Source organism: Pygoscelis adeliae, unplaced genomic scaffold (assembly GCF_000699105.1).
Source record: "Pygoscelis adeliae isolate BGI_AS28 unplaced genomic scaffold, ASM69910v1 Scaffold1, whole genome shotgun sequence".
Lineage (NCBI taxonomy): Eukaryota > Metazoa > Chordata > Aves > Sphenisciformes > Spheniscidae > Pygoscelis > Pygoscelis adeliae.
Genome location: NW_008824051.1, coordinates 4,112,440 through 4,138,464, shown reverse-complemented (window position 1 = coordinate 4,138,464; position 26,025 = coordinate 4,112,440). Strand labels below are relative to the sequence as shown.

The 26,025-nt window shown below is 37.5% G+C and overlaps 2 protein-coding genes across 3 annotated transcripts in view; both read right to left on the bottom strand.

The window, feature by feature from the left end:
• The window catches only part of ACBD3 (acyl-CoA binding domain containing 3), a 50,588-nt gene extending 47,920 nt beyond the window's left edge, over positions 1-2,668 (bottom strand). Inside the window, exons 1-4 of the mRNA XM_009333692.1 lie at positions 2,648-2,668; positions 2,044-2,176; positions 1,216-1,329; positions 436-570 (exon numbers count right to left, since the gene is read on the bottom strand). Of these exons, the coding sequence (XP_009331967.1) occupies positions 436-570; positions 1,216-1,329; positions 2,044-2,176; positions 2,648-2,668 (403 nt within the window). The remainder of the gene's footprint in view (positions 1-435; positions 571-1,215; positions 1,330-2,043; positions 2,177-2,647) is intronic.
• Positions 2,669-2,729: 61 nt separating this feature from the next.
• The window catches only part of LIN9 (lin-9 DREAM MuvB core complex component), a 30,652-nt gene continuing 7,356 nt past the window's right edge, over positions 2,730-26,025 (bottom strand). For both annotated transcript variants that reach the window (XM_009333642.1, XM_009333643.1), the window contains 11 exons: positions 25,654-25,787; positions 22,555-22,680; positions 17,727-17,884; positions 16,512-16,645; positions 15,382-15,501; positions 15,107-15,208; positions 9,783-9,863; positions 6,211-6,336; positions 5,651-5,833; positions 5,444-5,541; positions 2,730-4,125 (listed from right to left, as the gene is read on the bottom strand). In XM_009333642.1, the coding sequence (XP_009331917.1) occupies positions 4,020-4,125; positions 5,444-5,541; positions 5,651-5,833; positions 6,211-6,336; positions 9,783-9,863; positions 15,107-15,208; positions 15,382-15,501; positions 16,512-16,645; positions 17,727-17,884; positions 22,555-22,680; positions 25,654-25,787 (1,368 nt within the window). In that variant the 3' untranslated portion in view covers positions 2,730-4,019. The remainder of the gene's footprint in view (positions 4,126-5,443; positions 5,542-5,650; positions 5,834-6,210; positions 6,337-9,782; positions 9,864-15,106; positions 15,209-15,381; positions 15,502-16,511; positions 16,646-17,726; positions 17,885-22,554; positions 22,681-25,653; positions 25,788-26,025) is intronic.

Below are 26,025 nucleotides of genomic sequence, written 5' to 3'. Positions count from 1 at the left end.
CGGGCGGGACCCGGCCCTGGGGGGGGGGGGGTAAAACTGCATCCCCCGGCCTTGATGGGCCGTCCTGCCCCCCCGAACCCAGTCCTGGCGGTACGCTGCTGTGGGGGAGCAGTCACGTACCGCGCTACCTCACCCCTGCTCTACGACTGTTGCACTTTATCCGGTAGTAACTGATTTTACCTATTTATTTAAGAAATATACGGGTCGGCTCCGTCAGCTGAAGGCTTCTTTTTACACGGTATTTAAAGAGTTCCATTAGCATGTTTTGTATTTCTATTTAACCTCCTTTAGCCAAAAAGCTAACCAAATCCACTGTGTTGGGGGGGGGGGGTCTTAGAAAAGTAGAGGAGTGAGATGGTCTGTCGGGATTATTTGACCGAGGGGGGGAAAAAAAAAAAATAAAGGTTTACAGTTTTGTTCTACTTTTGTGCGTACCTGGGGCAGGGACAGGGTTTCTTACCTTGGCCGGCGTGGGGTAGAGAACAGAGGTGGCAGGTAGATGTCCCAGCTGCAGGTTCTCTGCGCAGGTCCTGGAGAGCCACCGCTGCGGTTCAGGTGTGAGTAAGAGACCTAAGGGGCCTGAAGGACAGGTTACAAAAACTGCCTTAAACCGTCTCTGTCAGTGTTTGCTTTAGATCTGCTCTAAACCACCACCCCATCCCTGCAGGAAAATGCAAATTTATGGCCTAAGTAATATAAAGCCCAAACCCTCAAATCATTGTCTTTACTCGGACAAAAGCCTCAACTCTGCCACTTAAGCCAAGGTTAAACTACAGAAAAGTAGGAGTATTTTGTGAACACTGTAAAGGTGTTTTAGCTTTGCATTTGAATACTAGGGACTACACAGAAGCTGTTTACATGATGGGTAGCGGGCTGAACGGCTCTGCACCGAGAACACTTCTGAACACCAAAATTAGTAGTAACAAAGCCTCTCCTGCAATTCAATTTGTTAAGGAAGGCTATATTACTATCTATGTATTTTGAGGATAAGGCCATTCTTCCTGCCTACAAAGCTGTACTTCAGAGCCTTGTCGAGCGAGTTGTAGGACTCCAGTTGCGGAAGAGCACCTGAATGCCATGAGGCTCTGGTGGTTTGGAAGCACAGAGAAAGTGACCCGTGTACTGGTGGCAGAAGTACCCTGTAGCAGGAATCACGTGCCCCAGAGAATAAGGTTACCAATGCACAAAATCCCCCAGTGTCGCCCCGTAACTTACCTGTGCTTGCAGGATCTGGGACAGCTGAACCGTGGTTGAACTGCAACCTTGTAAGGCTAAGTGGCACAGCAGGGTTGCCGATTAGTATCGTCCCTCCAAAAAAACAGAGCTGTCCTTGAAAAAAAAAAAACATGAAGCAAAAACCAATCAACCAACATCAGACGCCATCTGCCCCGAGTGGACTTGGGTGCCTAAGGAGCTGTTAACGTTAGGGGTCGGGAAGACCCCAGAACAGAAGTACTTACAGGAGGAGACAGAAAATGAGACAATCGCTTCTTGGGGCTGTGGGGTGAATTCAAGTCTACCGACTGTAAGAAACCTCAACAACATTAACTCTGACCCAACATACCAGTAATCGAGGGGAAATGCAGCCTCCTGAAGAGAAGCAGCGTGCCTATTCACATTGCCAATGTGTGTTGGCCAAATGACACGTGAAAGTACACGGATGCTTCCATCACAAATTGTGTGTCTTCCTATTAGGTTACATTAGCCCGCAATGATTAAAAAACCCACTTCAACACAAAACATGTTGGGAAGAGGACATTTAAGAGTCCACATGTAAAAAACATACCTACGGAATCAGAGTCAAGATTGGAGAGTGGTGGTTATTACAATGTATTCTGTATCCAGTAAGACATGAGTTTGTCACGAAAAGCAGGTTCCCAAAGCCTCTTTGCTGAATGCCGTTCTTGGCAGCGGCATCTACCAGCGTCTACAACTTCCCTCTCCCTCAGTTTGGGGTGCTTGCTCTCAGGGCAAAGTCGGCCTCCGTGACCGCCTGGTGTTTCCCATTGGGCAGTCCTAGTCCACAAAAGCATTCACGCTTACGCTTGTAAGCGAGGAAGCGGAATCCTGACAGAGCGGTAAGGGATGACAGACGTTCGTACAGTAAGCCGGCGAGCTGCTGCTGGAAACGGTAGTCCTTGCCGTTCCCTTGCGCTAGCACCGGCGCCCGTCGCCTCTGGCAGTGGGGGAGTTCAGTGCACTACACAGGCAGAAAACTCTGCGAGAAAGGTGAGCTGTTCTTCAGCAGCATAGCTCCCTGAACCGGCGGGGTTTATGAGCAGAAGACGACAAGGATAGGGGTGTAAGTAAACAGCAAGGGGACGGTTCCTTTTCCCTGAGTTAGCTGTGGATCACGTTAGTTACTCTCAGACTACACCTACGTGCCCTAAGTTCGGCTTTGGCACCTTTCTCTGTTTAAATGAAAAGGGTGGTGGGAGAGGACCTTTCCGTCTTCTTTACCAAACAGATGGTAACACCACAAAATAATGGGTAATGTAATTACAAAAGTAACTGCAGGGACCGCTACAATGTTCTGTTGTGTAATGAGAGGTAAATTTCCATGGGTAACTCAGCAAAATTAGCGTTCAGCGTTATTTTGTAATACCCCTTGTAAAGTTTCTAAATACCTTTTAAAACAGCCACTTGCCTTGTCCTCATAACATTTCATTTTCGGCAATTAAATCAACTTCTCTTAAAAAAATGACCTGAGACCATCTGCAAAAAAGTTTGCGTTTTTGTGAAATATATCAACTCTCATAGATCAATTTATTCAGTTACAAATTTCATTGAGAATAAAAGATTTATGCATTTCTCTTAATTAACTGAACAAGTTTAGCTAAATATAAACTCTGCACTAAAGTTTTGCAGTGGCACAATACCAACACAGAATACAGAAGCATCTTTAAACTATACAAAATTTTAAAATTGAAAATAATCCTGTTTACATATTCTTTATACATTAACATATAAAAGACCTCATTTAATGAGGTGTCTAAAAGAATCAAAAACTTCTCTACAGCTATCTCTGAAAATTCATATCTGGAAACAATTCGTTACACAGAAGCTTTACAAGACTATTTAAACAAACCAATACACACTTTTTTACAAGATTAACATTCCAAAAGGTACTCGTAGGCAGGTTGTCACTTTTTTGCAGTTTACCGCACTGGTTATCTTGAGTTATAAAAATCTTCATATTTATATACGTTGGGTATTGTTGGATAACCAGTAATCTAATTTAAAAGTTGTGCAAACAAACAAAAATTTGGAAAAACAATATGTTTAACCAGTCATTTATATAAAATACCAACTAAAGCACTTCTTTTGCCCCGTGTGAAGGGAAAAAGCCATAACCAATCTCTTTCTGGAAAGTTACCAGTTACATTTTTATATTCCTTCATTAGACTCCTTCTATAAGTTACGATAAATTAGAAGTTCCAACAAGACACTGACCGATCGATAGACCTGCCCAACATCCTGAAGTTTACAGCTTCTGTTTGCTGTCCGTATCCTGCTGCTGCTTCTCTAGCTCGGGAACACTCAGCCCGCGCTGGCACCGGGCTACCTGAAGGCTGAAATGGCAACTCTCGATATCTACACGGGAGCGTAGCTTTCCATAACAAAGACTTGCCACGTGGCTACTAATTTGAGCCATTTCCTCTTCATCACTTCTAACATACCAGGAGAGCCAACAGCAAGAGGTGTGCAGAATTCCTCTGAACTTTTAAAAACTAAGTTCAAATTATAGGAAAGTACGTTTTCAAGTTGTTACAATAAATGCAATTACTAAGAGATTACCGGTTAGCAAAACTACTGTATGTGAATAACAAATGGAGAAATCTAATGCAACACTGGCCAGTAATGCTGGTTTTCTTAAGAAGCAGAGAAAGTATCTTTAAAAGGGTCCTTTCTGAGAGGTTTTCTTTTCCCTTATCTTCTGGCAGTTAGGATATTTGGTGAAGCCGATATAAAGGAAGAGGATTTTCCAGAACTACTTGCGTACACTTGAAAGAAAATTTTCAGTCTCTGTTGGTGTTATTAGCTGCAAAAGCATGTAAATTTCCCATCTGGCTCAGACCGCTCTGAATATGTGCAACATGGATCTCGACATTATTCTGAAAACAACTACAGGAAGAAAAGAAGAAGAAGAAGAAGAAAAGTGTTAAACCCCGTATTTAAGAGTTGTGTCTGAATATTTCTACAGTGAAAGTCAAGGTACAAACACAGCCAATACAAAATGCCGATGAATCAGAGTAGTACGTACTAATGCAACTTGATAGAGACATATGTGAAAACAGCATTTGCACAAACAGCTGCAGGAAATCAAGAGTTACTGACTTGGGTACTTCAAAGAAGACTTTAAGATGACCAGAGTTAATGAAATAAAAATATTATGAAGAGATGCTAAAATGCCCAAAATAAGTACGGTGAAATGGAAACATCATCGCCGCCTTCGCAGCGTACATCAACCTTTAGTTGAATCTATTCCAACGTGCAATTCGCAGTGTTGATTATAGAGAAGTTTCACTAATGTTTGGGGTTTATTTTTGGTTTTACTAATGAAAAAATGCCATAAAACTGCATTTCTCAATAATTATTTTTAAATCAAAAGGCCATCCTGCTATCCTTGCCAAAAATAATAAAAAAAAAAGAGAAATTAATGTGTGCAGCCTCCCATTATTATGTAGCAATGCAAGTATGGAGGGTAGAAAGAAATACTTAGCATTTAGATGTATTTTCTAAATTATGTAATTTAGCAGCATTATAATTATAAAAAAAAAAAAAATCCTGGTCACAAACTGCTGGAGGCTGCAGTGTACTCCAGACAAGTATCAGCACATTCTTGCTATCACCACATTCTTGCTATTTTTGTAATGCTTCCTCAGGCACCTGCTTGTGACAACTGCTGAAAAATGGCCCATCTAGACTAGATGGGCCGTTGTTCTGTTTCTTGGTTTAAAATACTGCTAACGGAAGCTGGTCAGAAGCTATAATTGTCTCATATGCCAGCTTTTGATATTTACAGACAAGAGGTTGAGTAGCTACGCAAAAAGAATACTGAAATTGTACTGTTCTGTGGTTTAAAGAACTTACATTTACTAGTGGGATTTCAAAGTCTGAAAATGTTCTGAAATAACTTATTAGTTGTCACAAATGGCTGAAGACCAAGAAAGTCTAGTTGTTGCTGCATCAGTTCAGCACTTCCCTCCCCCCCCCCTTTTCTTTTTGTTAAATCAGGTTACTTCACTGATAGGTTCAAACAGAAAACTGCTAATTTCACACTCCCTTTAAGAAGCCCCCTTTTAAATGGGACCATTCCTATAAGTAAAAATTCCCAGATTAAAACCCTTAATTATAGTCAATGTTCACCTCTAAAATACAGTACGAATTGCTTGCTGGCACAAAATGTGTAATTAAGAATTAAATATTCAAAAAGTAATACCTGATATTTGAGGAGTCTATTGAATTCTTAATGTCATTTAATGAATCCGTTAGTGATTTAAATTCAAAGGAATTCAGATCACCTCCTTCTGCTAGACACTGTAGGAGAAGAAAAAAAAAAATGTTCTCACAGTTCGGCACAAAGAAACTGACAGAGCTTTAATACTACGTGTTTTATGGGAGAAACTATTTTTTGCAAACATTTTACCTTAATTTGCAGTAATATTGCTGTAAGTCTAGAGATAAGATCAGTTAAATTTTCACTCTCAACACAAAGCTGTCCTGTTGTCGAGGAATTTGCTTGCCTGACGATCTCCTGAGCCTCCTCTTCACACCTACGCCTCAGATCTGTCGGTTGGTCAGCAGGCTGGAGGCCTTGGTCAGGAGCAAGCTGCATAGATACAGTGAAGAGAAATTAAAAAAAAAGATCTCCTTTGCATTTGGCGTATGTGTGAAATGACAAATGATTTCAAAGAGAGTTCACAGGTATATAGCACACTATCTTTTCTTCATTTATGTACACGTACATCTATTTCAAAACTGGCCACTGGCATCAGCAAAAGTGTCTGCGTTCTGGTAAAAGAACCAGAGAGACGGACAGACAAAGGCAGAGACAGAGAGAGAGAAGGAATCCAATACAGCTACCACTAGTTTCATTTCAAAGTGACCCCCACCTACGTCCTATCCAGGAAATTCTAATTTTATTTTTTTTTTGTACTTATGTTAAGAAAAACCAACAAGTTCATACAGGTTCCAGCAAAATCTTACCTCATAACAATACTGTTGAACTTTATGCAAAACTTTATTTAAGTCTTTGTTTAGTTGTTCTAGATCCAGAACAATAGTTGCGTACCTCCTCTGAAACTCAATGCCTATTGGCATAGAATAGGATTTCTGCAGAAAAGACAAAACATATTAAAGTTAATGCAATACTGTACATTTATATCTATTGAACTCATCAAAAGGAATTTTCACTTGAAAATAATACCGAGATATTTGAAATCCCAATGTTTAATAGAAAAATGTTAACATACAAAACATTAAAATGTAGTATCACTATTTAAAACTCCAAGTGACAACTGTGTAGTAACTACCATGCTTTTATTCTCTTCATAAAGTGCTACGATAATCTGTGGTGGTGAATGCTACAGAAGACGACCATGGTCTGACCTGCTTATTTCTCCAGTAGCTGGGTATGGCTTCTCTACTGTATGAACAGAAAACTATCCTGTCAGTAGGAGAACAGTATAGGACAATATGGCCACGACCACCTCTGCTGCAGGATGGGAGGCACAGTTGTCTAGTAAGTTGGTGGTCACTTGAGGATGACTCAGTGCTACGTACCTTCTGTTACAGCTAACAGTTCTGCCAAAAAAGAAATTACAAGAGCTTGTATTTGGTAACGTAAGCATTTTGGGTAAGCACAATTTTCCACAAAAAATAAACCCCAGAATACAGTACTTTTTTCTTACACTGTTTTCAGAATGTGTCTCGACGCTGTTTGGGTGATATTTACTAAATTGAAACAAAACATACAACATACTATAAAATTTCCTCCACAAATGACCTCTTGCAAGATAAGCTGGATGTATTTCCACTGCTTCTCAGCCACAAGTCTGAGATACAGGTACGTCATACACTTAAACCTGTGGTGATAGATTTTACACCACGAGACAAAGCAAACTGCAAAATCAAGAGCCTTCATCAGGAGGATCCAGGTCAAAACCTCAAAATCAAGGTTTCAGTTATCAGTTCAATTCAAAGTTCCCCATTAAACTTAATCACTGAAATGATCTCCAGGGATTTACAAGTCTGAACACCAAATTTATAGGGCTTTAAACTAACACCGTAACTTCAGAATTCACCTGCGAGCAAACTGGAAACCAGCATAAAATTGACTTCCTGCAGCTCTGGAACGTAAGGAAAAAATTGTAACTTTCAGACCTTCTTCAGTGACCAGCCCCTCTAGAGCAGACTAATTCAGGTTAGCTGCGAAAGCCGCAGACAATTGTGCATTCCCCATCAGAGAGGAACAGCTAAGGGCATTCTACGCTAGTGACAACGAAAGAAATATTTCTCAGCACCAGCACTATTTCTGATCCGGGAGCAATCCAAGATCTGGAAACACTGACAAACAGCTGAACTGGCAGACATAAGATGGATGGCTTTCAGTAGATGGAAGGGTAACTTCTCTGTCACTGAGCATCTACATGCTCTCTGGAATGACCAGCATCACCTTTACCCTTGTCTTTATCGCAGATCAAGCGAAAAAATTAACTAGTCATCCTTTTTATTTAGATTTGTTTATCCCAATAGCTATCAGAAAAGCGTTTACTGTTTTACGTACACGGTAACTTGTTTATAGCCTGCAACCAAGGCTAGTATAGTGATGTCAAGATGCTTAACTATTAATACGCTGTCCTTTCAGAAAAATGAAACAGAAAATGTGAAGTTGTATGTATTAATAGCTCCTCTGAAGGCATCCCCTGCCTCACGTAAATTTATTATTATTGCCAGATAATAATGGACTACATTCAGTACCACTTCTTTTTTTAGTCAGTTCCGTTTATTTCTATATTGGATCAGTCATTAAAAAAAGTGTCTCTATAAAAGGATTGCTTTAAACCAAACAGTGGTGTTACTCTAACAATTATCCAATCACAATTGTATGAATTATTACCAAAGTCTGACAATTAAACTATACCTGAATGAACTCAAAGCATTCTGTTGTATTCATGTTCAGATATGTTATTGATGTTCAAGTGGACTGATGCCGGAAAGAGATTCTTGTTCAAAGAAAATACATTTTAAAGGAGAAACAACATATACTCAGCGGCACAAACGTAGATGAGATTGCCAAGGGACAAAGAGGATTAGAAGACAGGCTAAGAATACGGCCCAATAGAAAGGTATCACGTCCTCTATTTTTATCAGGACAGCCTTGAATAGTAACAGAGGTTGCTTTATGTTTGCTGATATACAAAGGCAACAGCGCAAGGGAAGAATTTCAAAAGTATCTCAAAGTCCTTATCTAGGCTACAACTGAACTAAAATATGGCAAATTTAGTGTTTATTTCTAGGTTCCCTTCTTCCCTGTTGCTTCTTTGCTCTCTCAATTTTGTTACTTTCCTTGATATTCTTACTCCACAATACAGTTAATTTATGACTTAGTAGCTGAGTGACATGTTAACAGCTGGATTCTTGTCAGAGGAAGGCTACTGTAATTCCTATAGATTTCCTTATCTATGCAAAAGTACTAATATCTCAGTAAAAATAAAAAGTTTTTTAGTTTGTTTTAAGAAGGGTTGGTAATCTTTCAGTATCAGAGTTGCAATCAGGTTGCAATGGTATGTTTTAATCTTGCTTCTTTTTGCATCTATTTTAATTATTAATACGCATAATTAAAGGACAAAACATTTGATGCACAGGAAAAAATAATGTAGTAACTGAAATGATAACAAGGTTTTGAAGAGCAGCATCACAGCACAAACAAAGAAAATTACAGAGACATAGGGATGGGGCAGTAGAAAGCAGAATAACAGAATATACATGTGCACATGATCACTGAAGGGACAAAGAGGGAAATCTTACCACAATAAATCAAATCCTTCAACATTCAAATATTTTACATGAAAAAAAAAAAATCAGCATTTTTGGTTTCAAGAACTAAAAAGGACTCCTCTTCCTCTCTACAAACCTTTAGCCTTCTATCTGTACGTTGTAGAAACAACTGTCTGAATGGACGCTAGCAGAAGGTTGAGACTGATAGCTTTCCACTTTCAAGTTGATTGATAGCCATGGGTGGTAGAAGAGGCATTCTTATCATTTTGATTTACTGACTGATGATTAGATAAAGCCAGGCAAGAAAAACTATTCTGCTGCTGCTAATTATGCTGTAGCTGCTCTGGTATTGTAATTTTAAATGCCCGTCAAGGGCACTCAGAGCTTTATATAGAAAATCTCTTAACTGAGTTATTGTTTTAGCCAGAAAGCTAAATAAATAAGTATCTACCATCCACAAAATAAAATTATGATGAATGTCTTACCATATAAACTTCTACCCAAGATTCTCAAAGTACATAGCATTTCCTTACTTTATGTGTCAACTGACATGTGCTATTCCGATGTTAACATTAATCAGTTTCCAAAGCATGATGCTTTCAAAGGAGAACCATATTTGAAACAACTGACCTCTCTGACTTGTCTTTAAAAAATAATAAAAAAATTCACATTATAGAAAGCAATATAGAATTTACCTAGACTCTCGTTTTAATTGTATCTATTTGCATTAGCTGTTAAAGCATATCCTGTTTTAAGAACTGAAAAGAGAACATTCTCACCAGCTTTTCTGCTTCTGTATTCATCTCTCTCAGTTGTTTGATGTGTTCCTTCTTGATCATAAGGATTTTCGATAACCTGGTCTAAAACAAAGGAACTATTTTTAGAATGAATAGATCCTTAAGCAGTTTTGAAATGCCACAGAAATTCAAGATAATAAAATGTGTGTTTCTTTCATCATTTTAAAATGCATTTCTCAGTTGTTCATCAAGTTAAGATGCAGAAATAAAAAATAATTAAAATTAAACGATGGATTTTCCAGAGATTTTTAAAGCATTTACAAGTGCCCTAGATGGGAGAATGCTAAAAATCCATCAGGTGAAATTCCCTATAGGAAGACTAATATAATTTATGGCCAGCTAGAGGCTGAAGAATCAAGAATCTTCTTTTTTTGCAGCCTGAAGGAAAGCAAAGCGTGTTACCATGATATACTACAATTAATATCACTCACCTTACCATACCTTTTTTCACACAGTTCTCAGCCTGTTCTCAGCTGTGCCCTCAACCGAGCACCAGCCCTTTGTGTACACTCCTGCAGTAAAACCTGGTATAGAGACTGGATCTATTTTATACAGAACAACTCTGGGCTTTCCACTTCCCTCTTTCATAATGGGAATACCCTGTTTCTGCTGCCCTTGGGACCTAGCAGGCTGAAGTGGAAATCACTGGGAGTGCTCTCAACACACACATCACTCCTAAAACCATTCATACTCTCTAGGGCCCCGAGAGAAATCCTAGCTCCGCTACAACCAGCACCAGTTTTATTACTGATGTAAACAGAGCCAAGATTTCAGGTTTTGTAAATTGCAAAGGGGTTAACTGCATCCTAGTAGTGGAACATGGGACTGGGAGAAATAGGAACTCCTAGTTCAACATACATCTGCTTATATATAATCTCCTTTGTTGACTTTCAAGCTCAGTCTTAAAGCAGCCAGGTTTCTTGCCCTCACAAATCCTAATGGAAAGCTATTCCAGGATCTCTTTCAGCTAATTACGAATCTTCTTGGAATTTCCATGTTAAATGTATCCTTGTTCACTTCATAGCAATTTGTTCTGCCAAGGCTGTTTTTCAGCTACGTATAGGCTCTCCCTCCTTGTATTTATCCCTGTTTATTCACAGACAGTAAAGCGTTTCTTCTCCATCGTTCTTTCACTAGACTAATCACAACCCAAGCCTTTCCAGTTTCCTCTCCCATAAAAGGCTCTTGATCTCCTAAACTTTTGTGGCCCCTTCTGTATCTTTTGTCCACTCACTGTCATCTTTCCTGAATGTGAGCAACAGGAAGCCTGTACCAGTATTCCAAATGACAGACCTGTAAACCAGACCTGTAAAATGGTGTCAATACTTCTCTCTTTCTACAACAAATACTTTCCCAGATGCATCTTGTGAACGGATGGCAAGCCATGGTCAGATGCACAGAGGCAATACTGCATAGGTTATCACTCTTCCAATTCTAGCTGCCCATTTCTGTCCTTGTGCTGTCCCCCAGCACCTGTGCTGAGTCAGCACTTGCATTTCTGCAGCTACGTGACAATGCCAATCAGGGAACCGATAATGACAAACAATAAATTCAGGAAAGGCAAGGAAAAAAAAGTTTTAAAGTTGTTACTTGTGAGCTGGATTATCTCTCTGATCTAGCTTCTAACACACCACACAAATGCTCATGTTGGCAAAAAAACACCTGGGAGGAAGGAAAGCACTGTACACCATCTGCCACTGCCGCCAACAAGTTACTCATCAAGCTCTGCTGTTGTCACCATCCGGCAACTGCCTAACATGTCCAAGTCCTCCTCCTTGATGAAGCTGGTGAGTCCCCAGCTTAATGCAGAATATATTATTTGTCCCCAAACCTTGCAAGGTATTTGGTGCTTAACTTCTACTTTGATGTCCAGACATATTTGAAGATGCAGGGCCCTAGTTCTCCAGTTCATGAGCTTGGATTTATATGATATTCATCCTATTCCCAGACATACTCCAGTGATCAAGATAATCTGATTCTTTTACAAGAAACTCTGACCTTTCACTGTATCTATGATAGCTACCAACTTTCTCTCATTGGTACATTTTATTGAATAGACCTCCATTTTCATTTGCCAGTATCATCAGTGACTGCTTTAAATCAGTTCAGCCCTATTTTCCTTGAGAAATTCTTTCCTAACAGCTCTATTTTCAGCATAACTCATCCTGTTTACTGTTATAGTTTATAGTTCTCATTAAACTGGAAATGAGGTTTTAGTACAAACTTTTTCCACATTAAAAGAGATGAAGGAACAACCCAACCAGTACGTTTACATTTGTACTTTAGATTTCATTTTTAGTCAAAAGAGTATTTGTAAGAACACAAGCATTTCAAAGTAAAGTGTGCCATAACTTACTACGGAATATTTTCAAAATTTTCATAAGCACAAGATTGTCAAAAATCCAGTATCCATTTTTAGATTTTTTTTTTCCTCATGCATTTAGTTTGAAAAGAGAACTCCTTTTTCCACAGCAATCAGGAAGACGCCAATTCACTTTTCTGAACGTGCTGCATTAACATACTCCCTCTACCGGACACGCAGCAACCCTGCAAACATTCTGTTCTGTCCTAGATTGTTTCCTTCCCAATCTAATTTTTTTCCCAAAACAAAACAAGAAAGGGGAGGGGGGGGAAGCTGTAGCTGAGCACTTGGAAAAACATCCTCCAAATTTTAATACTGACTAGAATGTAAGAATGTAAGCTATCAATTTTGACCTGCATTATAGCCTATGAAATATTTAAGGATACATTACATATTGCATGTAAGCATGAAAGACTTGTTTCTTGTTGACGTTGTTCTTAATATCATAATGCTAATTTTCAAGCCATTCTTCTCCTAATACGCATATGTTTGTCCACAGTAAAAACCAGGAAGAATAGCAGTCTCTGATGCCAAAATGTAAACACGTAGAAATTAATATAAAGATTTAGAAAAAACTAAGACTCACCAGTATAGAACTATGATTCAAATAGTTGTTACAAGCCCCAATGTTTCCTTACAACTGCACGTTATACGTAAAGAGAATATCCCTAACATTTATTTGTCAGTGTCTGCACATGATTTTGGCTACACTTCCTTTTGTTCCAAATTAATTTCAGAACCCGTAAAAGAGAACTAAGGGGCTGGGTTGAAACCTTATTCAAGGTGTGCTGCATTTTTTCTGTTTTGTCCAAAATAAAGTTTTCCCATGAAATTGTTTATTCATGGTATCAAATAATTGCCTGGCAACAGTTCTCCAGAAAGTTTTCTTTGAATCAAAGATTTTCTGATCTTTTACTTCCTGAATCACCATTAAATCAGAATGAGGGCTTTGACGTTTTTACTGTACCAGCGTATAAGAACAGCTAGAACATCTTTAGTGGTCACCTTTAACATAAAAATACCTCTGGACTGGTGAAAGCAGTGCAATCAATAATCAGTATTCACCAGTCTCACGTATTTCACACCACCAAATTTCAGTACCATCCTTAAACTTCTAATAAAAAAGTTGATACTTAAAATGCTTAAGATGCTAGGCTTAAAAATAATGCATGGCCCTTCAATAAATGTTTTTTTAAGCCTCGTGATTCTTTATGATTCTTTATTTGGCGGCAAACTTTTTAGCAGGGCCTGTTGCAGCAGGACAAGGGGGAATGGCTTTAAACTAAAGGGGGGTAGATTTAGACTAGATATAAGGAAGAAATTTTTTATGCTGAGGGTGGTGAAGCACTGGCAGATGTTGCCCAGAGAGGTGGTGGATGCCCCATCCCTGGAAACATTCAAGGTCAGGTTGGACGGGGCTCTGAGCAACCTGATCTAGTTGAAGATGTCCCTGCCCACGGCAGGGGGGTTGGACTAGATGGCCTTTAGAGGTCCCTTCCAACCCAAACTATTCTGTGATTCTATGATTCTTTATGAAAAACCCGGATAAAGTATTAAGATGCTCATATAAACAAATGCCAAAAATCTGTGACTTGATTTTGTTCAAAATCTTTTGACAATCTTCAAGCAAAAATATGTATTAATGCAGTATCTTTGTAAAATGCCATCATTTGTAATACAAGCAAGCGGCCTATACTTTTAAAACTCAGATTTCCTTATAACAAGTAATAATATACCTCCAAACGTGACTGAGAAATCACACATTTTCAGATATAAAATACAGAAGCAATATCATAAACAGATCAACCTGACACACTAAATAGTTGTAAAGCTCAATACACCTTAGTTACCCAGTATCATTGATCATACTCAGTGACCCAAGAAGGGTAGCTGCAGATAATTTAGCAGCATAAACAAAGACCGTATCTTTTGCGTATTTTAATTTTTAACATCATTAATCTTACAGCAACTACATCTATTTTGAATTTTCTTAGCTAAGCTAGATGCCAAGCCACCTTTTTCAAAATGAGCTTCACACATTAAGTTTCCCCTAAAAAACTGAATAGATCATTCTGTCAAATAAAATTCATTATGTTGAATGGCCAAAATATTAGTGTCTCATGTGAGCTACAGACACAACTTGATTCTTTTGACCAATTACATATGCTTTAAAATTTGAGAAGCATTTAGCAACATTATTTCTCAGTTCTTAATATTTTAAACACAGATCATTCCAATCTCCTTTAGCATGTTCAAAACAGCTTTCATTGTTAAAGAATTCAATCACAGATCTTAAGCTGAGCCAACGTGAGCAATCACATTCTTCCATCATCCTGAAGAGTAGCTTCCTCTGATGAGTTTTGATCTTCAATGAATCTCAGCTTCGTAACACTACTTGTCTGTGCTCTTCTGAACTTGTGTACAAAAATCACTGAGGAATTATTTTATAAAGATGAGACAAAAACCGGTTTTCTTATCTATAACATGTATGTTTCCTTTCAGGGAAAAGAGTGCTGCTTTTCTTCTTCAAGAGGGGAGCACATAAAATACAATATTATACAATATATGATAATGCACATGAGCAAATGTTCTTTGCGCATTGCAAGTATATTTTAAATTTAAAAAAAAGTCACAGTACAAAGTTTGCAGGTAGAAATATTATCTTTTTTTAGACCAAGTGGTAGAGCTGGGAAAAAAAGACACACTTTTGGAGACATAAGCCCCTCCTGCGGTCTGAAAAGCAGCGTATTTCGAAGTTTACAGACCAGTGAGAAAATTAAGAAGGGGTGGGAATAAAACCAAATATTATTAACATCTTTTCAAAAGTTAATTTGGATATCACCATATCTGTCATAAATCAACAGAACGTCATTTAACTGCAGAAGAATTGGCAGAATAAATACAAAAGGACAACACAAAATTAAGAGTTGTAGTTAACACTTACCACTTGAATGAGGAATTCTACTGGAAAGCCTCCTAGTGTTTCACTATCTGTGCCTGAAATTTTGTTTTTCCACGAAGATTGTCCTAATAAAGGATCACTGTCCTATACAAGAAAGAACATTTAATTTAATAGCTTATTTTTAGAGGGATTTGCTAAAATTTTTATCTTGCCAAATAACCTCAGAAAATTAATCTCAAAAACTGTTTAAGGTAACAGCTTCAACATGTATCAGAAAATATTTCAATGATTAATATTACATGAAAAAAGTAACTTACTGTAATTGGAGACTGGAGTGAAGGTGTATAATGCAATCGGGGAGGGGTCATAAAGAACCTTGAAGGCCGTTGTTTCTGTCCAAAGGCAGCAATTGGCATGGTTTCGTGAGGCTCGTTACTCTAAGACAGGAAAAGGAAGGATATACTTCAGCTGTCAGATTAATTAATTTTACACACCTGTTGGAATAGATAATTTATTTCTGGAACCTGGACTAGCCATGCCCATCCACACCCCAAACCCAGCAATGTTAAGAGATTAACATTTTGCTTTTGGGCTAGCAGGAGCTTCAAAATCATATTCCATTGCTGGAGTTTTCAAAGTGTTATGGCATCACATCAAATAAAACCTGCAAGACAATTTCCAAAAATTCTGTTGGCAAGCTGCAGACAAATCATGACTAAATACGTGTTCAGCAGAGGCTCCAAACTCAGATCATGACAGAGACTAGTTCTTCGACAAATTATGGGCCCTTAGTAGATTCAACACTACAGAAGACACAAAAGAACGTGAGGTCCTCTGAAAAGCTTGCAGTCTAGGTCAGACTGTTTGGCAGGAACAATTCCTGGAGCTCATAAATTGGTACAAAAGTCTATGAGCTAGGAAATAATCTCAAATTGTTTGACCAAAGCAACATTCCCACAGGTAGCTTTCATTATCATAAGAAGTTTCAAAATGAGGTGCAATCAACTCTTAATACTCGCTTGCGACTACCAGAGGCTTTTCCAGGCTTTGGCAAATTACAAAGGGCCAGGTTTTCTTGAACGTTTTCTGCAAATCTTGCCAGGATCCCATAGCAGAACTTTTTTTGAGATCTTATGCTACTCATTATATTTCTTCATATTAAACTCAGGCTATTATAATAACCTATAATAGTAGGTCTAGTAAATTATTCCAGCCTGAGCCATTATGTTTTTATCATAGAGGGTCATCCTGTTCTAGAAAACCATAAACAGTAGAAGCTCATTCCCCTGGAATTTCCCATGCATCTGTTATGCTTGTTTCTACTTTATGACAATACCACCTGGGTGTAATATTTTGAATTTTCTTCTTTTTGATTAAAGCATACAATTGTAGATTTTTTTTATTTTATTTATTACAGCTATTTTAAGAATGTGTCATTAGTACTTACAAGAACTTCATAATCTGGGACTGTGTGTGTTCCAAGACCTGCCCTGTCAAAAGTCACTCTGTATGTAGCGTTAAGAGTGTCTACAGCATCTATTTGTCCAGTGAATAGTCCATCATGGACACCTCGCAAACGTGCTTAAAAAAACACAAAACAACAAACCAAACATTATAATGTTCTGATACCACTGAGAAAAATAGACTTAATACACCTTTTGTAAATAACCCTTTATATGTATATTTAAAACCCACAGATTAAATGAAAAAAAAAAGTAAACCCAGAAGAATTGTATGCAATAAAAATACTACTGAAATTTTTGTCAAATTTATCTTTGCAAGTCAAGTATTTCCCAAATCTAATCCTTAGCACTACACTTATGTCTAAATAAAACACTATTTAATACCCAATACCTTCTGACAGACAGATTTTGCAGGCAAAAGTCAATTTCCAGATGATTTTGCATACCATTTCTCTTTGATCACTTCCACTGATGACTGCATATTTAGCAAAAGACAATGAGGAGCGCAGCTCAAGGATACAGCTCTAGGAGAGTGAGGAGAGGCAGTGTTGTGCATGCCTGCTCTTCAGCAAGAATTAAGGGCAGTGTTGCTGAAGAACACAAAAAGCAATGAACAGTAGTGGCTTGAGTGGGAGATACCATGCTTAAGTGAAAAGCATCTGGATTACAAACAGACAGGATGGAGGAATTAGCTTGTGGAATGTTTTTAACAATATTCCTTCCCATGGAAGTTTTCCTATGTGTAAGTTTTTTCAGTAAGGCAATGTCATGTTTAGTATACGTGTCCAACTACACTGCAATATCAATTGTATATCTGTTTCAAAACAGATATATTTATGGAAAAATAAAGCTCAAGTTTTATATTAGGTTAGATTTTAAACTTTCAGACAGCACTCAACTCTTTGCATTTAAGCATCTCTCTCTCCAAGATTTATTAGATATACTAGACATAAAAAAAATAAAATCATAATCTCAACAGCAGAAATACTAAACCATACTAAGTTTGTACCCCAAAACCGTATAATTGTTTTAAAAATACTAGCTAATTCTCACAAGCACCTTCTCAATGAGCTAACAATACAAACATACAATTTGTGATGTTTTAAATTTATTTTAACTATGTGCACTAAGTATATTATGGTTTACTAAAATCTTCGCAAAACACTTGGCTGTTTTTTTGTTTGTTTTTAAGAAATTACCTGTAACTTTTGTTCCTATTACAAGCGGTAATGGAATTTCTTCTGGAAGATCTTTGAACTGTGAAATGTCTGCAACCTTCCGCTGCTGCAAAAGTCTTATTTTCTGCCGTTTCTGTTTTAATGCTGATCTCTCTTCCTCAAAGAATGCAGAGGAACACCTATAATACAATTAACTTAAATTCAGCACTGTAAACATACATACGTGAAGACACATCAAATAAATAGGCATAGTTTACCAATCAGTGAGGGGAAAATGAAAAAGCTTGGGGTGAAGTATTCAAGAGAAAAGGATTTTGTTGAACAGATTTAGACAGTCTTACTCCCCACAATTATCACTCCTAAAATAACAGTTTATTTAAAACTCATACTCGGGAATGCTAGCTGTTTGCATTAGTATATCAGAAGAGTACAACAACTTCTTAGGACTTTTTCTGCTTATAGGGATCCACCTGGTGTCACAACAAAGCTAATGGATGTCCCACATCCAGTCTACTCTGAATACCAGTTCAATGCACATAAGGAAGACTTACTGTGAGGTCCCTGGCTGCCATCACTTACTGATACATAGTAGATCCCTTTCACATGTGCTCGTTAGCTCAATTAAACTAACTTAATTGAAAGGGCACTTCTCTGTCTCTTGTACTCTGCACAGATGCAAGCAAAACTCAGCCACAAAATCTCTATTCCACAGATGACTTGTTCTGAGATTAATCATAGTAAAAGTACAAATTTGTTTGAACTTGGGCTATTTGTGTAAAACCAGATAATCTCTAGCAGTCCCCTCCCCCATTTTGGGGGGTGTCTAAAATGTAATCTAAAAGATGAAAGACTTACTCCCAAGGCCCTTACTTGCTTTTATTAATTTTTCACTTTTAACCTACTGAACAGGCATGATGCATGAGGGAGATACTGAAAGCATAAAGACATTAAGGACTCGATCCTTTCTCTCATTCCTTCTTAAAAAAAAAGTTTTATCATTCTTGTGTCAATGAAAGAAGTAATTTAAAAAAGGAGTACAGATGCTATTGTAGGTCTGCTTAATTGCAGAAGCAGTTGTTTATCAAATAATTTACTACCTTTGTTAATTGCTTTACTGCAGTCAAATGCAATTTAAACATTTTCTGTGGAACTCATACAGTTATATATTGATTACTGATCAATAAAAAGTCCTATTTTACGAGGTTATTTTAGAAGACACTGACAACTCCTCCGCTGGTTCCCCCTTCTATACTGCAATTTATTTTCTGTTTTAAATCCCTTCAACATCTTCCTCAGTTATTTCGCTCTCACTCATTACTGAGCAGTCAGCTCCTATTTCCAAGTCTGCTTCTACTACTTTCTTACTATATGCTGAAATAAACATTCTTATGTTTTATTCTGTATACCCCTCACTCAGAGCGTTCCACAAAGCCATTTCACTATTCTCCAAAATTTCTCTTCCTGGCAATGTGTATGAGAAGATCATTAAGAACTAAGCTGCCAGGGTGCAGAGACCACTTTCTTTCATACTTACCAGCAGTTTCACACTCGCTTGTCTATATGCATACATCATTTGCCTTTTATCTTATACATGGTTTCTAAGTTATATGGGGCATAGACATCTGTTTTGTCCAGTGTGTACAGTGTTAACACAATGAGATCTTAGTCCTAAGCAAGACATTAAAAAAAAAAAGAATGAATAGGAATGAACTGAAGCTGTGATGTACTTCTGTCAGGTACGTGCAGTAATGCACCGCGCTGAAGGTTCCTTTACGAGGCTTTCTAATCACTATCACCGCAGAAGTTGTCACTATTCTTTGTGTAGTCTAGAAACTGTACTGTAGATCGAGCGACTGTGTCCCATTCACCAGTTTACCACTGAAGAGCAGAATGTGTTTACCTGGAGTTGTGTATTGCCTAATGATCCTCATTAGGAATTCAAAATATCTGGAAAGGGATATGGCACAGAGAGAGAGATGGTGGTTGGGAGACTTATGCAAAGCTTATTTGGATATTCTCATTTAAAGATGCTATTTGCTTCATATTTACTACTGGGGAGGAACAAGCGTGAACTAATGCTTGCCATGGGCTGTGAATATGAAGTAGCAAAGTGCAGGTCAGAGCTTTTCAATTTCATTGAGGAGAAGTGACTAATCACAGCAAGACAAAAAAAGAAATTAAAAAAAGGCAATATAGACTTTAATAATAGTCCTTCTGATCATGTCCAGGGTCTTGCATCAGGAAGATCAGATATTGCCTGGTGTTCTTTGACCTGTGCTCTTAGAAAAACAAATTCAAATGCTAACATACTAATCACTGACCTTGGAGGTCCCTACAACAGCAACTACTGTTTTGCTACTAGCTCAGATGTCCTTAAGAAGTCTCTGTTCCAAATGCTGTAGGTCATGGAGGTAGAAAGTATTTGCAATGTATTTCTGGCTTCTGTTACAGGAAATCTCCAACCCCATGCCCCCCAAATGTATTTAATAAAGGTTATCCCATCTTTGTGCCATTCCTATGAAAAAAAGAAGATGAAAACTATGGTACAGATCATATTACCACCTCATTACCTTTCTATAGAGGCTTTTTAAGAGGCTGAGTATTCTTCTCAGTTTCTACCTCAGTCATGAGAATTTGAACTAACAGAGGAATCATCACCATCATATAGTTGCAGAACAAGCATATCTGAGCTTAATTCATATCCATTGCTATTTCACAACCCCAATGAAGTTTATACAGAGCATACAAGACTAACTATTACCTCTTCCTTTTCTTGGAGCATATCTTTCCCCACAGTCTACTGGAATCTTACAAGCTTTGCAGGTTCCCATGAAGGATACTGTTGTGCCAATCAACCACACTGTTGATGGTGTGATAGGACATTTAAAGTAGCAGCAGACATAAGAAAATATTACAGTATATTTAAAACAAAATTAAAAAAAAAAAAGACGACAACCACGTGCACAGCTATCACACAGAGACACTATTATCCTCTGCCATCAACACTGTGGATGCAAAATGTCTTATTTTTTCTCCCCCCTCACGGGGAGATATTAGTATTGACATGGTATTTAGCTTACTTGCATCTGATGAGGACAGACAAGAAATTTCTAACAGAATAGTAATGTCAAAAAGCTTTGCTCTAGAGGTAGATGAAAATTATCTTGAAAACTATCCTGAAAGAGCATTCAAATTATTTACAGTAATTCAAAATCTTTTAGAACCGAGCCCAAAGGCCACTCTGGAGATCTTGAAAAAGACTACAAGTAATTTTTTTTCAAAAATTATTGAAGAAATGGAAAGCAAACAGGAATGCTTATTTTAGGTTGATAAAAAGCAAGATATCGTAAACTTTTGGTCAACAAACAAAACCAGACTCTATATCCAGTCAAATACTTGTCCTTCAGAATTCAGGTAAAATAACTTACTGCCCATTTTAGACCTGTGGTTCCTTAGGCATGTGTCTCTCTCTTTAAAAAACTACGTATATGGTAGCTTAACAAAAAAACCCAAACCAAAACAAACACCACCACCAAACACACCACTCCCTCTCAGCGGGAAGCATGATTATAGAGGAACTAAAAGCTATCTCACAGTTAAGCTCAAATGATATGAACACCTTTCCAAAAGGAACTATTTTTAAGGAGGCTCTGCTGCCTTCCCTGGACTGGCGCTTTTTAGTTATGTAAAGTTGTTTACAGGTACAGAAGATGAAATAGCCTCCATCAGACAAAATATAATCTGACTCAGTACAGTGATCTATGAAATGGATTCGGTGCTTTGGTATTTCTATTTTTGTAAATAAATCAGTCTTTTATTTCTGCAATACTACTTATATATTTTTCTCCTGATCTTACAGAATGACAGAATGGTTGAGTTTGGGAGTGATCTCTGGAGGTCATCTGCTCCAATCCCTCCAAGCAGGGTCACCTACAGGAGGCTGCCCAATACCACGTCCAGATGGCCTTTGAGTATCCCTAAGGATGGAGATTCTACCACCTCCCTGGGCACCCTTTGCCAGAGCTCAGTCACCCTTCACAGTAGAAAAGTGTTTTCTTATGTTAAGACTGAACCTCCTGTGTTTCAGTTTGTGCCCATTGCCTCTTGTCCTATCTCCAGACAACACTGAAAAGAGCCTGGCCCCGTGTTCTCTATACCTTCCCTTCAGACATTCATACACAGAGATGAGATCCTCTCTGAGCTTTCTCTTCTCTAGGCTAAATTGTAAAGGTTCTGTGAAAAGGCTGAACTGAATCAGTGGATTTAAGAATTAAGTATTCTAAATTAGAGAAAAAACTATGCCCTTTGTTAAATTCGGATTCTTCTCTACAATGTCTAATATTTTATGGGTGACTTTCTCCTCTCTCTGTTTTGGCAGTCAAGCCAGGAAAAGTTGAGGATCTATAAAATGGTTTAAAAAATAATAAAATAAATGAGATGAAAATGTGCACTTGTTTTCCCCATGAAGAGCTTAATTACAGCCAGAAGAAAACTTAGTGAAACAATTGGCCTGTCTTCCATGCCAGGAAGCACTACAGCATAGAAGATACAATAATAATTTCTACATATCCTAGCTCGGACACTCAGTTATCTAGAGTGGGAAGAGAACATTTCAAGTATAGGCTCATGAGAACTACATGGACTGGACACACGCATATAAGGAACAGGGTGTGGGGGGGAGCGGAGTGTGTGCTCAGAGAACGCCTTTTCAATAAAATGTTTTTCTACTCTCAGCTATTATTTTGCTTTACTACCTGCATGCAAAATTATTTTAGAAGTAACTATTCCAGTAACATCAAAACTACATGTAGTTATCAGTTGAAAAGAAAGAAACAAAAAAAAAAATTACCTCCGTGGTTTTCCCATTAATCGTCTGATTTTCCCCCATTCTACTCTTGTCAATTTTCTGGTTTTCAGATTTGGAAAAGATTCTTTCAGGCATACGCAGAAGTCATTATCTCCTTCAAATAGTGGTCTGTTGAAACATAATTGGTTCTCTGTTAACTACACTTAGTAAACGTCTGTAACGAGATTCCAAAAAACATCCATCGTAAGAAATACATTGAAAACAAAAAGTATAAATTAGTCATATAAACAAGACACTCCTATTCAAAGGACAAATTTAACCTGAAATAAATTCAACTGAAAACAAAGACAGAAGGTTTCCAGGACTGTTGTTCTGTTTGAGTCTTACTATCAGTGATGTTTAAAAATGTTCTTCTCTCCTGTTACTACAGGGAAACATACGTATTCACCCTGCTTTGTAATGTATATAAAGGCACCAAATAAAACTTCAGCAAAGCCAATACAGTGTCATGAGGATACTGCAACACACTGAAAGAAACTGTAAAGATATGGTGAGTTATTGAGAATAAAGGAAGGGACAATGTGATACTAAGAAACAGAAAGAGACAGTACCTTTTTCATAAATTCATTCAATTATAACCCAGATTCTCAACAGAGGGTTCCAAAATACAGGAAATTGAGCCAGCTTGTCATTCTCTACAGCTATACAGGTGAGACTTTTATTATACCATACCATGACTCCATGATGAAGCAGAGGATCCGTATTATAGAAGTGACAGTTCAGAGAACCTACCTACACAAGTTATGAATTTCTCTTTGATGCTATGACCTGCCTGTATCTCTATGTTTTATATCTGCCTTTTACTTTGTAGTACCACATCCTTCTTGGGCTAAAGAGACAAGGGAGCAGCAATGGATATGCCCGTCTAATAGCAGGTTAATCATTAAAGACTATATGCAACTGAAATAGATCTCACCTGGTGAGAACAAAAGAATAACTGCATCCTAGATAAAGCCACTTTTCTCCACTCTCTGCAGGGCGCTGGGGTTTAGAGGGGAATATCCCAAAGCACAGAACAAAAAGGATCTTGGAAGCAATATCCCTTTTGAGTGTGCGGGGTGGCGGGAGAGAGGGAATGTGCATAGAGATAAGGAGACTCAGGCAAGAATGGAAGACAATATTTTTGCAGTAGAAGATCAGCAGCTGTGGCATGAAAAGGAAACCACAAAGGATGATCAATGAGGCTCAGGAAACAGACAAGGAAGCGTATAAAAGAGTTTTAGTTTATCCAGATTTACTGTCACTGATGTAAGATATCTGTGTAAAGAACAACTGGTTTGTTTTTTTTGGAGAAAGAGAATCTGTATTTGATTGTTTTTACTATGACTTGTCTCTAAGCAGGCAAACTGTAAACCCACAGCATCCACAAGATTGGAAGCTCTGGGAAATGATGTAGGCAAGCTATAGCTGCATCTGGTTCTGAGGGCCTATGACCACTGTAGCAGTAAGTAGCTCTTTAGAAGTCTCTGCATGTCAGAAGTCAATGCAATTTTACAGAAAATAGTCCACTGCAGCAGCGTAGAGAGAATCCAACTGAGACAGCTTCAATAATCTAATAACCACAGATCATAGTTGTAGAGATTAAAATATTTCAAAAACTTATAGACAACATGGCATTTAAATTGATGGTTTCAATTTTGGATGAGACAATTAGATTAAAATATTTTGAGACTTGTACAGTGAGCCCTGTTTTGTCAGTTGGCTCTATGCTTTAAATGTTTTTAAGCTTCTCATTAAGTCTAGATCATATCACTCAAAACAACATACACCAAAGTTTTTCTTCCAAATGTATGTAGTTTCTTAGTAAACTGTTATAATATCTTAACATGATCATATCTTACTAGCATTACAAGCATACATTGATAACTATCAAAGAGGTTTTCAGAATTACCTGCTAAACTCAGATTCTAGTCTACTGACAGACTTAAAGTTCCATAGACAATTATTTGAGAATAAACTAAAAGTTCTTGGACTGCTGTAAAAATCATAATTATAAATGTCACGTATTAAAATTACTATTAGGAATAAGTAGGGTTTGGGTTCTATATTTGGTGGAGTTTTTTTTCCAAATGAGGAGGGGGGGGAAGCATGTAAAGACTACTTCTTCAAAGGAATTAAATCCTACAGATGATGAATTTAAAACTAATGAAGATGTATGAAGATGTAATTTTTCTACTTGTGATGAACAGATCCTAAAATGTTTTTCTGTTGCTATGACTGCCTTCTCAGTTAAGGAAAACAGCCACAGCAATGGTGATTAAAATAGGAAGGAAAACCAGTAATTATTTTGTTATGAATAAATTCTGGAAAAGAATGCTTGTTAACTCTGAAGCCATTCTTTAGAATATTAAATACTAGTGTTTCATATATTCGTCAATCAGTGTAGATTTTAAGATTCCATTCATCAATAATGATTTTTACATTTTAGAATTTTTAGTTTTTCACTAAATTAAAATAGTTCTTTTAAACAATTCACACCACCTTGTTAGTGGTGTTAAGAGAACAAGTGCCAAAGACTCTGAGGCACAAATTGCAGAAACAGTCTGGGAGACAGATTAGGAGATCCAAGAAGGACATTGATATAGCTGAATAGTCACAACCTGCAGCTCTGTTAGTGATCACAATAAAAACAGGATGATGGGGAAGAAATATCCGAAATCAACATTTACATCTTTTAGGGAAGCAGCACCTTATGAAGAAGCAGTCTCCTTCCCATCCTCCATGTGTAACACTGATCCAAGGGTTCAAAAAAGTCTAACTGTTCTGGTAACTTCATGCTTAAGATGCTAAAAACATAATGAATAAAATCTTGTATCTGGTAGAGGCAGAGGTGATAAAAAGAAAATTATTTCCATGAAGGAAGGCTTTCCACAGAAGACTATCCAAGGAACTACCCAAGTAGGTTGCTTATTATAAAAAAGAAGCGGGGGGGGGGGGGAAAACAATGAAATAATTTTCAGTAACTAATAATTTAAGAATAAACTTTGGAGTATCTAACCAATATATGGAAATGTGCAGCTCGATTTCAGAAAATTACTTGTTTCTATACTAATAAGAGATAATTATATAAAACAAACATACTTATCTATATTTGAATAGAACCATTCGTATATGCACCACTTGTGAGCTTTGGGAAGTTTGAGCAGGTTACGAAGCCTTAAACCAATCTTCTGTGATGCTTTCTTGTCTGGTGTTGGCATTGTTGTGTTAAACTTCTATGTAGTAAAATAAAGGAAACAGTTAAACACAGTCTAATATTCTTCAGTATTCAAATAACTAAACTAGATTTTCTTGATAAAAGTTTGCACATTAATAATTATTAGATTTTAATTGCACATACTGTTTCATGACAATTTTTTTGTTGCAGGTCTATAATAATCCTTACTGCATTATATCAGCAATGCGATCAAACATAACAGATGGCAAACTCCAGCAGGACCAATACAAAAAATA